Genomic DNA, 16,145 nt, shown 5'->3' with positions numbered 1-16,145 from the left:
AAGCATCCATGACGGATGGCCACCAGACCTGGGTAGGAGAAACGCAAGATCTCAGTGGATTGAATGTACAATGCAATGTTTTGTGTGTGTAGCCATAGACAGAGTCCCACTAATGCAATGGACCTTTAACCCCCTCCAGTGCTTTTTTCTGGGGGTATGCAGGGGTACGCATACCCCTAAACATTTTGTGAATCTTTGTACTTTTGTCCATTTACGGTACAGTGGTACCTCGGGTTACAAACACCACAGGTTACAAATACTTCGGGTGACAGACTCCGCTAACCCTGAAGTAGTACCTCGGGTTAAGAACTTTACCTCAGGATGAGAACAGAAATCATGTGCCGGCGGCGCAGCGGGAGGCCCCATTACCTAAAGTGGTACCTCAGGTTAAGAACAGTTTCCAGTTAAGAACAGACCTCCGAAACAAATTAAGTTCGCAACCAGAGGTACCACTGTATTTATCTCCCCCCGATATGAACTATAAAATGGTGATTTTCTTGTGTCAAAATAAGAGTACCCCTAAACATTTATTTTAGAGGGCAAAGGAAAAAAGCACTGCCCCTCTCTCCTCTCCACCAAATCTGCTCTGGGAGGGTCAGGAGAGTCCTAAGATCAGCACACAGTAGGAGGAGATGGGAGATTGTTTTGTCTAGCAGGCAAAAATGATGAAATGATCACCTTAGTGTGACATTGAATTCCACCCTGTGGATTCTCCTTGTGTGGAGGTTTTGAGAAAAAGGCGGGGCAAGCTTTTGTTGAGAAAGGGCCATAGCTCAGTGGCAGAGCATCTGTTCCACATGCAGAAGATCCCAGATTGAATTCCTAGCATCTCCAGATTTGGAATGTGTGAAGCCCTGGAGAGTCTGTGCTAGTCAGTGTGCAGACAACACCCAGGTTTGGGGGGGGGGGGACCAGTCGTGACTGACTCTGGGGTTGCAGTGCTCATCTCGCTTTACTGGCCTAGCTTCCGGGTCATGTGGCCAGCATGACTAAGCCACTTCTGGCGAACCAGAGCAGCGCACGGAAACGCCGTTTACCTTCCCACCGGAGCGGTCCCTACTTTGACATGCTTTCGAACTGCTAGGTTGGCAGGAGCAGGGACCGAGCAACGGGAGCTCACCCCATCGCAGGGGTTCGAAACACCCAGGTAGAGGGAGCCAATTATCTGTTTCCCAAGCACTGGGCTTTCCCCCCGATGGATTTGTACAGACTGTATCTGTGCAGAAATGATTAATTTACTAATTTAAATTATACATGAATTACATGTAACAGTAAATTTCTAAGCAGTTTAGAACAGAACGAAATAGGAAAATGAACATCAGAGTATCTCATAAGCAACTGGGTATAATTAATGCTGCGAGAGACGCGGTGGCTTGGGCGCCCGCAGGCTCCGCATTGCCCAAATGGTCCACCCACTGCCTCCCCCCAGCTGTAGGGCGGCTGAGTGGAAGGAGGCAGGCAGACTCCGGAGGCCCCACGGTGTGCCCTGCCCCTATGGGCACACCGCCCCAGGCACCTCTCCCACTGCTTAGTCTGTGTGATTTATTGCTGGCTGGTTCCCTGACACAACATGTAGATATATACTCACTATTACTCCATGAAATGTTTCTCATTGAATAGACCCAATACAGTTTGGTTTTCTAAAAGCTGTGTGTGCACCTTTTTGACCCAAACAAACTGCATGTCTACAGTAATAGGATACTGATTACTCTGGTTTTATTTTTAGGGGCATACGGGTTATAAAGGCGAACCTGGAGAAGTAGGCAAAGATGGCGAGAAGGTAACACAAACACCCCTTTTTTCTTAAGCGTCAATTTTGTTCCCAGCGAAAGCTTCAAGGAAATTGGGCTGTCAATCAGCCAGAATAGATTGGAATCAACAGTGTTGTGAGGAGTAGGCTTAAGGGATGGGAGGTGAATGAATTAAGAAAATAAATGCTGTTTTATATCAGGTTCCATGCCCAGCCTTGGATGTTTGGCATTGTTGCATTTTTCTATGTAGAGTGTTCAGTCAAGGGCCGGATCTACACAGCTATAAAAAAGAAAAGCATTATGAAAAGAAACGCTATAAAAGCTCATAATGGAAATTATTGTTGACTTCAGATTTCTGCTGTATAGCACCATCTGGTGTGACATTTTTATAACGCATTTATAATGTTATAATTGACGAGTGTAGCTGAGTCCAAGAAGAGGAGAGGGTAGAGAACGTAGGAATCTCGGGGCAGTTGAAATATTCATCCCTGAAATACACACTTCAACAACACTGGGCTAGTTCATGCCAAATTATAAAAACGATGAGTCAGTGTAGGCAGATTTTTGGAGGACAAGGCTGCCAGTGCTGTTATCCCCCCGTTCAGGTGTTAGAAGCCCAAAGCATGAGCTGTACTGAGTAACACTGTGTGGGCTGAGTAGGGATATGAGAGAAATTAAATCCAGTTTGCATTTGAAGGTTAACCTACTTAATTTGCACTTTCGTGAAACAGTAATATGTGCGCCGAAACATCGCCACCTTTTGACACTTGCACTTCGCCAAATTTTACAGTGTGCTTCTCCAGCCAATCAATGTGTCCAAATGATGCTTGCGAATTTTGCATTTCTGTAAAGCGTGCGTGTAAATGCCTATATCAATGCAAGCAGCACGTGAAAGTGTATTACATGTTCCAGAAACATGTCTATTAGGCAAAATTGCGCACAAACCTGAAAACTGAAATGCTGATGAATTTTCATGAGGACTTTTAATAATAATAGTAATAATAATTATTTTTTTTTAAATGCAAAGTGATTTGGAAATGTGGAGAATGGAAAATGAAAAACCGAAAGAAACTTAAATAGAAAGATCTGTCCGTCTCTAGTAAACTTTCTGGGGAATGAGTATATTACAGGCCATTGGATGACTGGTTTTGTTCCTAAAATATACTCCTGTCCAGTAATGAGGCCACTGTTTGGGTTGCAAGATAATTTCTACAGCAATCCAGATATTGGCAAGGGTTAAATCATGGGTAGGCAAACTAAGGCCCAGGGGCCGGATCCAACCCAATCGCCTTCTCAATCCGGCCCGCGGATGGTCCAAGAATCAGCGTGTTTTTACATGAGTAGAATGTGTCCTTTTATTTAAAATGCATCTCTGGGTTATTTGTGGGGCATAGGAATTTGTTCATTTCCCCCCCCTTCAAAATATAGTCTGGGCCGCCACAAGGTCTGAGCGACAGTGGACTGGCCCCCTGCTGAAACAGTTTGCTGACCCCTGGGTTAGATGGAGGCTTGAATTGGTAGCCAATATGTATAAAGGTAAAGGTAAAGGTACCCCTGCCCGTACGGGCCAGTCTTGACAGACTCTGGGGTTGTGCGCCCATCTCACTTAAGAGGCCAGGGGCCAGCGCTGTCCGGAGACAGTTCCGGGTCACGTGGCCAGCGTGACAAAGCTGCATCTGGCGAGCCAGAGCTGCACACGGAAACACCGTTTACCTTCCCACTGGTAAGCGGTCCCTATTTATCTACTTGCACCCGGAGGTGCTTTCGAACTGCTAGGTGGCAGGCGCTGGGACCGAGCAGCGGGAGCGCACCCCGCCGCAGGGATTCGAACCGCCGACCTTTTGATCGGCAAGTCCTAGGCGCTGAGGCTTTAACCCACAGCGCCACCTGCGTCCGCCAATATGTATACAGCAATGCTATTTGGGACACATGATTCCACCATGTTAAGGTTACAGTAATGGATTAGACTATTTCATGGAGGAGAGCTTTCAATGATGGCCATGATGGCAGTCCTCCACCTCCACAGTCAAAGGGAGCGATGCTTGCAAATACCTGTTGCTGGGAGTCACGGGGGGGGGGGGGTTGTAGGCCTTGTCAACACACCTTGCGTCTTTCATTTCTTGTTCTCTTCTTCCAGGGTTCACCAGGACCCCCAGGTCCTGCAGGACCTCCAGGAACTGTTGGCTTGCAGGTAAAATAGGCCACCGTTTTTATTTATTTTTTTAATATTTTTTATTCATTTTCAATTTACAATGGTGCCTCGCAAGACAAAATTAATCCGTTCCGTGAGGCTCTTCGTATAGCGGTTTTTTCGTCTTGCGAAGCAAGCCCATTGACAGCTTAGCGGATTAGCGCTATTAGCGGTTTAGCGGCTTTTAGCGGATCAGCTGATAAGCGGCTTATCAGCAGATCAGCTGATAAGCGGCTTAGCGGCTTAGGAAAAGGGGGGGAAGGGGGGAAAACCCGCAGGAACTCGCAAGACATTTCGTCTTGCGAAGCAAGCCCATAGGGAAATTCGTTTTGTGAAGCGCCTCCAAAACGGAAAACCCTTTCGTCTAGCGAGTTTTCCGTCTTGCAAGGCGTTCGTCTTGCGGGGCACCACTGTAAAACCTTCCAATTAATGACAAATCAATTCCAATCATACCAAATCATTAAACCAAAAATAGTAAAAGGTAAAGGGACCCCTGACCATTAGGTCTGGTCGTGACCGACTCTGGGGTTGCGGCGCTCATCTCGCTCTATAGGCCGAGGGAGCCAGCGTTTGTCCACAGACAGCTTCCAGGTCATGTGGCCAGCATGACTAAGCCGCTTCTGGCGAACCAGAGCAGCACACGGAAACGCCGTTTACCTTCCCGCTGGAGTGGTACCTATTTATCTACTTGCACTTTGACGTGCTTTTGAACTGCTGGGTTGGCAGGAACAGGGACCAAGCAACGGGAGCTCACCCCATTGCGGGGATTCGAACTGCTGACCTTCTGATCAGCAAGTCCTAGGCTCTGTGGTTTAACCAAAATACAGCCAATTAAACATTCCAAATTTAAAAAATAAATTCAAAAGGGGGCTTCCCACATTCTGGATATCGAGAGATGCCCTTCATTTGTTTTCTGCTTTTCTTCCTTGTTGTTTTCCACTTTCATAGTTCCGATCTGAACCGTCCTTATCTTCTCCATCAGCCACTGATGTGTTATTTAACAAAGTCCATATATCTTATTTAACAAAGTCCATATATCTGTTATCCTGTAAGAGGCAAAAATTTTATTCCATGTTGTTTTCCATTAGTTGTTTTTAAGACACAGTCCTCTGTGTAGTCCCTCCTTTCACTCCACCATCTCTTTTTTACTCCAAATTCTCTGGGCATAGTTCTGCCCATAGTACTCCCCAACTGAAAAAAGAGAGCCCCAGACTCTGATCTCTGTCTTTTCCCACCAAACAATGCCTTGGCCTGCATGCCACTTCCAGAACTTCATTTAATCCTGTGTTTTCTAAATAAATCAACAGATACTTTTCGTTCCTAGGGACCACGAGGGTTAAGAGGTCTGGTTGGCCCCGTGGGGCCTGTTGGAGACAGGGTAAGTCCAGCTTCCTTTCCTCTTGACTCTTCTCAGACCCTTGCACCAAAGAAGGCTGTTCTCGAATCCAGCGCTTCTGTGTAACGTGTGAGTAAGAGTGGAAATTGATGTTGTTTGACATTGATTGACATTGGAGAGAAATTGAGTTGAGAAACAAGATTAAGGGTACATATTGAAATAGGAATGCCTTTGATAAAATGTAAAGAAATATACAATAATAAGAGTACATTCATTTGTAAAAAAAGAATATACAACAAGATTGACAGGAAGTCTGTAGTGCTGGTACAAATATTATTTTGAAATGGCTTTGTGTCTTTGTTTTTTCTTTGTCTTTTTTCTTTCTTTAGCTACATTAATTTGGTATATAAACTTTGTATACACGTTGGAAAATATAATATAATATAATATGCTCTGTAATATGATAATGTATACATATGTAACATAAGAACGTTAATTTTTTAAAAAGCAAAAAAAGAGAGTGGAAATTGACCATGAGAAAGGTTCTCCTTCTTCAGATCTTTCCTTGGCCACCTTTGGCAAGCAGTTTCCTCTCAGTCTTTGCAGAATACTGGATTACCTTGCAGGAGGGGTGGCGAATCTCAAGATCATGAGGCAAAGACAGTCCCCCAGGATGGTCTATTTGGCTCTTGGTTCCCTCACCAGCCTGTGCCTCTCGCCATGCCCACCTCAAGGGTTGCCCTTGCCTGGAATTGATTCATCCTTGATCGGGGATAACTGTCATTGAAAGTCTACTCAGTATTGATCCAGAGTAGATTGTAATGTATAGTTAGCAGAGTAAAAACCTAAACAGGTTGCAGGGTTCCCCAAAAATAGACCTGAGGCAATTAATATTCCATCCCGCAGAGCTTTACTGCTACTGAAGGCAAATGGGCATCATGGTCACAAATCTAATACATTCAGGATTGGCACTGTCCATAAGAAATCCAGTTGCTGCAGACTTGATAAACTTAAAGGTACCCCTGACCATTAGGTCCAGTCGTGGCCGACTCGGGTTGCGGCACTCATCTCGCTTTATTGGCCAAGGGAGCCGGTGTACAGCTTCCGGGTCATGTGGCCAGCATGACTAAGCCACTTCTGGTGAACCAGAGCAGAGCATGGAAATGCCGTTTACCTTCCCGCCAGAGTGGTACCTATTTATCTACTTGCACTTTGACGTGCTTTTGAACTGCTAGGTTGGCAGGAGCAGGGACCAAGCAACGGGAGCTCACCCCATCACGGGGATTCGAACCGCCGACCTTCTGATCGGCAAGCCCTAGGCTCTGTGGTTTAGACCACAGCACCACCCACGTCCCTTAATAATAACCTTAGAACTTAACTTATAAGACAAAACCTTAACACTAAACATACTATGTACAGAACACCACACTAGAACAAAAGAGAGACGGAAAGAGAAAGTGAGTGAAACCCAGGCTCCTTCTGGCCTCTACTATTATCTCTACCTTGCAGAAGAGATAACAGAACCAGTTTAAACCATCTGTACTCAGCTTCTTGGAAGGAATAACTCCAAAAATCACAAATTTTCTGCTTGTTTCTTTCACACACAGAAGCTTCCAGAAGCTTCCAGAACCCTTTTGAATCAATTAGAATAGGAAAGATCTGTACACATAGGATCAATACTTTCTGCACTAAGAAATGCAAACTGGCAATAACACCTCTTTTTGTTTGTGGGTGGGTGTTGGAAGGTCAGAGAATGCATGAAAAGTTCTGTGTGCTTTCTTGCCCTTTTTCGCAGCAATTTGCTTATTAAGGATAAGTCTCTCTTCTAGGCAAAGGTCTGACCAAGTTCATTTCTTGTTTTCAGGGAACAATTGGTTTCAGAGGACCTCCCGGCCTTCCGGGGCCCCCAGGAAAAGCGGTATGTGCCTCTTTTTATATTGCTAGGTTTCTCCAGTGGGCATTTCCAGATGTAACAAGGCCTATTTCTCTTCATTTATTTACTACCAGCTGTGCGCCTAGGGTTGCTCAGGAATTCTAAACAAAGAAACTTGTGCAGCTTGGAAACCAGTGATTAAAATAAGTGCAGTTTTGAAAAATTCAGCCCACCACCATGATTCAAGATGGTGTCCCATTGCATCCAAACTGTTATGTACTGTTGAATAGGATCCAAAATGCAGCAGTCTGATTGGTCCTAGAACAATAGGATTCAGAATGCAGCAGTCTGATTGGTCCTAGAACAATAGGATTCAGAATGCAGCAGTCTGATTGGTCCTAGAACAATAGGATCCAGAATGCAGCAGTCTGATTGGTCCTAGAACAATAGGATTCAGAATGCAGCAGTCTGATTGGTCCTAGAACAATAGGATCCAGAATGCAGCAGTCTGATTGGTTCACAGGAGGCACCTGATCCAGCTCCAGGTGGAAGTGAATCCGCAATCTGATTGGCCTACAGGAGAATCCTGGAATTAGCCAATCATGTGAGGCCCATTATGTAAATAATGTATATAAAGCAGACATTCTGGGGGAACTTCCATTCCTTCTCATCACTATGAGCTGAATAAAGAGCATGAAAGCTACTCTCGACTTTGAGTATATTTCACAAACGTAGATGAAAATCTGCTCCTTGATCTCAGGAACCATCGTGCAGAGTTTGGTTACAATATCTTAAAAGGTGCGCAGAGGACTGACAAGCAACTTTCTGAAATACGGAATAGATTTGAGTGTTTGGTGGTTGGTTTTTTTACAGGACAGTGCCCTCTCTAGGCAGCGTTGAGAACTTTGCAATTCTAGCAAGCAAACATCCAGAAAAGGGAAAACTTCAAGTAAAGGGGAATCAAAAGAAAAACTCAGCAGAGCAAGCAACAAATATTGCTGCTCTATTTGGGACACCCCTATTTTGGCTTAATAAATCAAGATATGAACATGATTTCTGCCCGCGCACATAAGCCCCTTTGCTCTTCTCTGACTACAGTGCTGAAGTCTCCAATTAGCCATCATTTCCAGGTTCCTGCAAACTCAGAAAATGTGGTTTCCAGCTTCAGAATAAGCCAAGATCCTAAAAATACTTCAAAATGTGGGTTAGGGAACCTGGCTTCTTCCAAAGCTGGTAACCATAGTTTCCTGATTTGGCTGAAATGTGAAACTATGTTTAATTGGAGAGATCTTGATTTTTCTGCATATTATTAAGCCAATATATGGTCACCTGGACATGACCTTCGACTTTGAGCAAGAATTGGTAGTGAACCTAAACCATACACTATTCAGACAGAACGATAAATTCAACTTCATCATACAACTTGAATAAATTTAAATTTAGAGGTTCTTTATTTTTGCTAAATGAAAGGAAGAGGGAAGAAAACTTTTGAAAACCACATCCACTAGTAGAACAGGAATGAATGAAAATATGACACTTTTTTGGGGAAATGATTTAATAGCGCATATGGGAACGGGAGCCAAATCTTTCCATGGTTGGAATAGTAGAGCATCAATGAGACTTAAATTTCAGTGGGTCTACTCTTAAGCATGAAAATTGGAGTCCACTCCATAATATTCCTTTTAAAAAATGCATGTAGCCAAAGAATGCTGCAGATAAATTGCATTTGGCACATAAAATAAATAATAAAAAAATGTGAGTATATATGTTTTAAACTAGCACAAGATTCAAAACAGGATCCAGAAAAAGACATTTTCTATGATAAATTCTTTTAAGATACTTTTACATAAGTGGGGGTCACAGGGGCTTGTCACCAATTCGAGACTGGACAAGTAGCAATGAAACAAAAGGATGCAAAATCTTGAAAGACTAGGGAGCATAGATAATCCTGTCTCTCCCTGAATAGACACATATTTGCTTGCAGATACATCTTTCTCCCCAGACTTCATGTTTCCAGAGCATATCACTTGGCTTTCACACAACTTAATAGTAGTGCATGCTCTAGTTATCTCCCGCTTGGACTACTGCAATGCACTCTACATAGGGCTACCTTTGAAGGTGACCCAAAAACTACAACTAATCCAGAATGCGGCAGCTAGACTGGTGACTGGGAGCGGCCACCGAGACCACATAACAATGGTCTTGAAAGACCAACATTGGCTCCCAGTACATTTCCGAGCACAATTCAAAGGGTTGGTGCTGACCTTTAAAGCCCTAAACGACCTCGGTCCAGTATACCTGAAGGAGCATCTCCACCCCCATCGTTTTAACCGGACACTGAGGTCCAGCTCTGAGGGCCTTCTGGCAGTTCCCTCGCTGCGAGAAGCCAAGTTACAGGGAACCAGGCAGAGGGCCTTCTCGGTAGTGGCGCCCACCCTGTGGAATGCCCTCCCACCAGATGTCAAAGAGAACAACTACCAAACTTTTAGAAGACATCTGAAGGCAGCCCTGTTTTTTATGTTTGATGTATTACTGTATTTTAATATTGGGTTGGAAGCCGCCCAGAGTGGCTGGGGAAGTCCAGCCAGATGGGCGGGGTATAAATAATAAATTATTATTATATTATTATTAATATTTTAAATGTGTGAAAATGGCCCAGGCCATTGTGAAATAGAATGAAAAAAACACTTTTTCTGCTTTTCCATTTCAGGGGCCTCGTGGCGATCGGGGTCCTCAGGGGTTCCGGGGACCCAAAGGCGATACTGTAAGTACATTTCTACTTTTTTTTTTACTATACTTACTAATATTACCATCATCGTTATCCATATTATTTCTATGTATGTGTTATTTTACTTAACGTTACGTTTTTGTGCCATTAAGAGTTTGTTCCACTGCCTATATTTGCAAGGTGCTGGAGTGCAGAGAGAACTAGGATGACAAGAAATGTGAAAATGTCAAAGTAACCATTACTAAGAGAAATGGCTGTTGTGTCTGACGGAGAATGGTGCAGCCTTTAAGGCTCCACTGCATTCTCTAAGTTTTGCTAGTGCTGTAAGAAAGACTTCTGAAGGAAGATTCCTTTCAGCATTTACCCCTCTCTTTATTTATTTATTTTTTCTTTCGATTATTGAATTTATAGACCGCCCTATTTATAGACCGTCTCAGGGCGGTTCACGGAAAAGATCAAAATATATAAAATCAAAATAAGAACAAGAACCCAATAACATCCCTCCGCAAAATAGAGCCACATTTTAAAAGGGCATAGGATGTAAATCGGATTAACCAAAGGCCTGGTTAAAGAGGAACGTTTTTGCCTGGGGCCTAAAGGTGTACAATGAAGGCGCTATGCGAACTTCCCTGGAGAGAGCATTCCACAGATGGGGAGCCACTGCAGAGAAGGCCCCGTTCTTGTGTTGCCACTCTCTGGACCTCTCGAGGAGGAGGCACATGAAGAAGGGCTTCAGAAGATGATCTCAGGGCCTGGTTAGGTTCATATGTTTTGATGATACTTCGTTGGCCACAAGTAATGCTTGTTAATAGTTTTTTGCTCTCTGCTCCTAGGGCAGACCAGGACCCAAAGGAACTCCAGGAACTGCTGGACCCTTAGGAGAACCTGTAAGTTTTGCTGTCGTCGTTAACATGAAGCTATTTTTGATGCTAAGTTCGTAGCAAGGGAACGTGTGTGCCCTGTTTGGTAGAAATATGGTGACCCTGAAGCTCAAGATATTACTTTTATTGAACGGGATTTGCATGCCACTTAATCATCTAAACCTCAGTCTGAGTTACAGGATGTGTCTCTCAGTATGGTGACTGGCGTTCTCCGTATCTCTTGAGTCCCCGTCTGCACTGTGCATTTAAATCAGTGTCATACCGCTTTAAACAGTCATGCCTCCCCCACCCCACCCCAATAATCCCAGGAACTTTAGTTTCTTAAGGGTGCTGAGAGTTGTTAGGTGACCCTCTGTTCCCTTCACTGAACTACAATTCCCAGAGTTCAGACTGGCCGTTAAACCACGCTGAGAACTGTAGCTCTGTGAGGGTAAGTAGGGGGTCTCTGAATAACTCTCAACACCCTTCAGTTTCCAGGGTTCTTTGGGGGATGCCTGTTGAAAAAAGAACGATACAGCTTTAAACACATAGTGCAGATGGAGCCTAACTTCCTGGTGTTATAAGAATGCTAAGGTCTTATATAAGTAAAGGTAAAGGGACCCCTGACCATTAAGTCTAGTTGTGACCGACTCTGGGGTTGCGGCGCTCATCTCGCTTTATTGGCTGAGGGAGCCAGCTTACAGCTTCCAGGTCATGTCGAACCAGAGCAGCGCACGGAAACTCCATTTACCTTCCTGCTGTAGCAGTACCTATTTATCTACTTGCACTTTGACGTGCTTTCGAACTGCTAGGTTGGCAGGGGCAGGGACCGAGCAACGGGAGCTCACCCCGTCATGGGGATTCGAACCGCCGACCTTCTGATAAGCAAGTCCTAGGCTCTGTGGTTTAACCCACAGCGCCACCTGCATCCCAAGGCCTTATATATATGTAGAATAAATGTTCATAAATGTACAAGGCAAACACACATGCATAAGTATAGTGTCTGAAACAGTACAGGGGAGCAATCCTGAAGCCTTTTTGACTCTCCCAAATTGACCTCAAATATTTATCTACGAGGAGGAAGGAAATGGGGAAAGCTTTCCAGTTGTCTTTGGACTGTAGGGGCTTACACCTCACTGTAAATACAGTCTGGCAAGTATCTGTTAAGCTGAGCACACTATCAATATGCGTAAGAGATTCAGGAACTAAGTATTTACCATCTCCAAGGAATGGCCAGGCTACCCAGAAAAGGCAATCAGATAAGGCATTATCAGGTATCCTGGCAGACAAGAGAGAAGCAACACGCTCAAATTTCTGCTGGGGACCACCTCTTTCTGTGATGTATGTATGGTGTTTTGGGGGGGATGGTCTTGAGCGACAGGGTAGGCAGTTTCAAAAGTCTATATAAGAGCTTGCACACCAATATTCTGGGTTCCTCTCCTCCCTCCCTGCGTGGGGGGAATGGGGGAATCCTGTTGCAACAGTTTAATAAAGATCAGGCTTACTAGCTGCTTTGCTTCTCAACATTCTCTGGTTGGCCTCTGTTATTTTCTCCTACCGATAGAGAACCTACTTAAGGACTCTATACGGGTTCTTGGGTACCCCATAAGGGGGAAAGGAGCAGTTTTTTCTTATAATACTGTTAATTTGTGCTGAGAGGGAAGAGCGCTGCACTTAAAGGCAGAACTAAACAATTAAGGGTCTCGGGTGGACAGGGGTATCTGTGATGTTTATTTAATTCCACACACACACACACACCACTTAAAAATGGTGTCCTCCAATATTTCAGGGCATGCCTGGAAAAGATGGAAGAGATGGAACTCATGGACTCGATGGTGAGAAGGTTTGTAGTCCTTTTTACGAACCCTGTCAAGCACATAGTTTAACGTTTTCCCCTCCCTTCTTCCTGCAAATTCCTGTAAGTTCTAATTGTTACTGATGCAAAATACCTTTGATTTACGGTTGCCAATCTAAGCAATACAAATTGCCATGCATAATTTCGTATCTGTAACAATTGCAATGATTTTGGTATACACTTCGACGCAACATTGTCAGTTTATTCAGAAATGCTTATCTGAGCGTTTGTTGTTGTTTTCTTCTTGTTTTGTACATAATTCTTGCACATCATATGCTCAAATGCAAACAAAGGTATATCTCCGTGCAACCATGTTAAACAGTTCAAAGGTGGAAATGAATAAAACTACGTCCGTCCGACCATCCGTCCCCAAGAAAAAAGACATAAATAAAATCTGTTGAAGAGCAGCATCCGAGACTTTGCCGGATCAGGCCCAAAGGCTACCGAGTCCAGCCTCCTTTTCTTACGGTGGCCAGTCAGACATCTGTGGGGAAAACCCTGGTCATTCCTCCTATGCTTCCTGGCCACTTTCCACCCCACTGCCCTGGAGATCAGAGCTCTGTGTGCCACATGGAACCATCACACACTCCTTGAAGTAGACTGCTGCCCCCTAGTGCAGCCAGGACATTGCCTTGTTGCTGGTGTAGAAATAAGATTCAGTAACATGTAGATAGATAGATAGATAGATAGATAGATAGATAGATAGATATAGATAATTTATTACGGTCGGAGACCAGCTTATAAAACACACTTGGGGGTACAATCCCAGAAGGTAAACTAACATTTAAAACAATGTACAACAATAAATTAAAAATTTATAAATGCGATAAGCATATAGACACTTAAAGTTTAAGATAAGCTGCCGCAGAGAAGTGACCCAGAGTCATCCATGGAACCGAGTTTGGGGATTTTCTTAACGAACTAGTTTGGGTTGGGGGATGGTTTGCACCTACAGAATCTGGCGACCATCCGGGTCGTCTTATGATCTTTGCCTAACAGTAACATGTACAAAAATGCATTATACAATCGCTTTGCCAAAATGTGTCTATTGAGGGGGAATTCCATTTAAAGATGTGTATATTGGGAGAAACATGTTGATGAATTTTTGTGAGGACTCTTTTTTTTAAAAAAAAAGCAAGCTGATACGAAATAGGGAGAACTGCACATCAAGTTGGATAAATGAAAAACTCAGTATTTTACTTACTTGATTCGTATTTGTTGTAGTCACTATTTTACTATATCGTGGGGGGGAATTATTTAAAGTCTGAAGGAAGGAAGGAAGGAAGGAAGGAAGGAAGGAAGGAAGGAAGGGGTGGGATATTTTTGAAGCTTAGAAAAGGGAAAATGAAAAACTGAGAAAAACAGAAATTAATAGATTCTCCCATCTCTAATTCATGTTGACATAGCACAGCTGCCACCAGCCTTTAAAAACCCACTTATTTTCAAATATTGTATTCAGTGGTTCTACTGTGTGGTGCCAGTTTAGTGTCATTAAGTAAATGCATTCATTCTCTTGGCTTGAAATGAACCCCGAACCCCAAAAGAAAAAGAAAGGGCAATATTCTACAGAAGTGTACAATGGGCTGAATTGCTGGACCCTCTTTTAAATTTCTCTGGTGACGTTAATGCTCCAATAGGCTGAACAACCCGCACACCCACATTATTTTGCATTTTACAGGGTGATGCAGCTCGCTTTGGTGTTCCTGGAGAAAAGGGTCCAAATGGACTTCCTGTGAGTATTCTTCCACAGAAAACATCAGGGGGTGGGAGCGGGAATAATTTATATATTTTTTACATTCATCCAAGGAGTTTGAGGTATTATATGTGTACGTCCAACCATATCAACAGCTTGGGTAGGGCTGCGACCATTTCCTGTTTTCTAGAACACTCAGTGGTGAATTTAATTCTCTGTTGCTTCCATGTTTTCTGACATTGGTGACTCTCTCCCCTTCAGGGACTACCTGGAAGACCTGGAACTAAAGGAGAAAAGGGTCAACCAGTAAGTAAAGCCTTTTATTTAACGTTTTTGGAAGTGTGTGAGTTGCTTTAAGCTAGTATTATGTACTGAAGTTCTCACCCTGGGCCAGCAGGGGGATACTGTAGATAGTTCAGGTCCACATATGCAAATAAGGGATCGAAAGTGACGTTCAGTGATTCGATAGTTACAGATAGTTGTTACAATTACGTTGTACTGGAGCTCTATATAAGCAGGCTGGCTGAACGCTTCATTTCAGTTCTGCTCTGACCTGTGAATAAACAAGAGCTGTTTGAAGAATCGCTGTGTCGTCTGATATGTTCACCCACAACTTAACAGCCGGAGTGTTTACTCTGTGATGGATACCGTTTGCCACCAAAGGTTGTCCTGGGTCGCCACCTGTTGGCAAGGCCACCACAGCATCTCCTCAGCTTTGCTCACCTGTATTTGACAGCTAGCCGGGGGGTCTGTCCCCCATCTGACCGGGTGGCGAACTTTTGCAAATGGAAACGCAGACTTAATGGAATGCCCTGGTCACTTTTCATTCTCTGTCCTCCGGTAGGGCGTTCCGGGAGAGATGGGAGGAACCGGTCCTTCAGGAGAGCCAGGTATACCTGTACGTATCTCATCCATGCATGCTCCACGCTTGTCAATAACACTCATCCTTCCAGGTTGCTCTGTGTCAGTGTTGATGACGAGCTCAGAGCTATCTTCATTCCCTCTGCTTCTAATGTACAGATTGCAGATGCCGATCCAAAATGGCTCTGCCCATATACAAGAGAGAGAGAGAGAGAGAGAGAGAGAGAGAGAGCGCTATCAGTTCTACTGAGGCTTGCTGAGTGCAACAAAATCTCTAGGGGAAAGACCAAAAGGGGGGAAAGGAACCAGCAAGCTCATCAATGGCTATGTTCAATGAAAGGTTGACTCACGGTTTCTGTCAGAAAAACGCCACCTTCCCAAGACACCAAGGCGTCTCTCCGGTGGACACCCTCTGGCTGTAAATCTTCCTCAGTCCAGAGCAGCGGCGTAGCGTGGGTTGTCAGCACCCGGGGCAAGGCAAGTAATTTGCGCCCCCTAACCCGGGGCAAGGGAAGTAATTTGCGCCCCACGCCGTGGCGCACCCCCTACCAAGCCTCTATATTCTGCGCTTGTCAGGCTTGGCTGCTGGCCCTCCATGGCCTGGCAACGGACTCAAGAGACCGGCCGTGGCGGCGCTGGAGGGCTGGTCTGGAGCCCGAGAGAAGCCTCGGAGAGTTCTCGCTGGGTTGACCTCGCAGCCTGGGTTACCCTGCGGGGCTGTTGTGAAAGGCGAAGGCGAGCGGCAGCGTGGCTTGCAGCAGAGCAAAGGGCACGACCACGGCGCCGGGACGTGCCCTTTGTTTGTGCCCCTTTGCTGGGGAGGCTGAGAAGGGCGCCCCTTTGCTGTGCTCCCCCGGGAGGTCCCCCGGGAGCAGAGCCCGCTGCCTGCGCTGGCAAGGAGGATGAGCCCAGCTGGCAGGCCGGCCAGAGAGGAGCCTTGCGGGCAGCGAGTGGCTGGCTCCTTGCGGGCGGCTGCGGCGGCAGCGCAACTCCCTCC

General features: G+C 44.9%; 1 protein-coding gene across 2 annotated transcripts in view; it reads left to right on the top strand.

The window, feature by feature from the left end:
• The window catches only part of COL9A3 (collagen type IX alpha 3 chain), a 67,703-nt gene that overhangs the window by 33,858 nt on the left and 17,700 nt on the right, over positions 1 to 16,145 (top strand). For both annotated transcript variants that reach the window (XM_083744327.1, XM_083744326.1), the window contains exons 13-22: positions 1,727 to 1,780; positions 3,889 to 3,942; positions 5,267 to 5,320; positions 7,143 to 7,196; positions 9,862 to 9,915; positions 10,713 to 10,766; positions 12,529 to 12,582; positions 14,273 to 14,326; positions 14,549 to 14,593; positions 15,132 to 15,185. In XM_083744327.1, coding sequence (XP_083600453.1) covers positions 1,727 to 1,780; positions 3,889 to 3,942; positions 5,267 to 5,320; positions 7,143 to 7,196; positions 9,862 to 9,915; positions 10,713 to 10,766; positions 12,529 to 12,582; positions 14,273 to 14,326; positions 14,549 to 14,593; positions 15,132 to 15,185 — 531 coding nt within the window. The remainder of the gene's footprint in view (positions 1 to 1,726; positions 1,781 to 3,888; positions 3,943 to 5,266; positions 5,321 to 7,142; positions 7,197 to 9,861; positions 9,916 to 10,712; positions 10,767 to 12,528; positions 12,583 to 14,272; positions 14,327 to 14,548; positions 14,594 to 15,131; positions 15,186 to 16,145) is intronic.

The sequence above is a fragment of the Podarcis gaigeae genome (genome assembly GCF_964106915.1).
Source record: "Podarcis gaigeae genome assembly, chromosome: 6".
Taxonomy (NCBI): domain Eukaryota; kingdom Metazoa; phylum Chordata; class Lepidosauria; order Squamata; family Lacertidae; genus Podarcis; species Podarcis gaigeae.
Note: the sequence above shows the minus strand (reverse complement) of the source record. Positions and strands in the feature narration are given on the sequence as shown.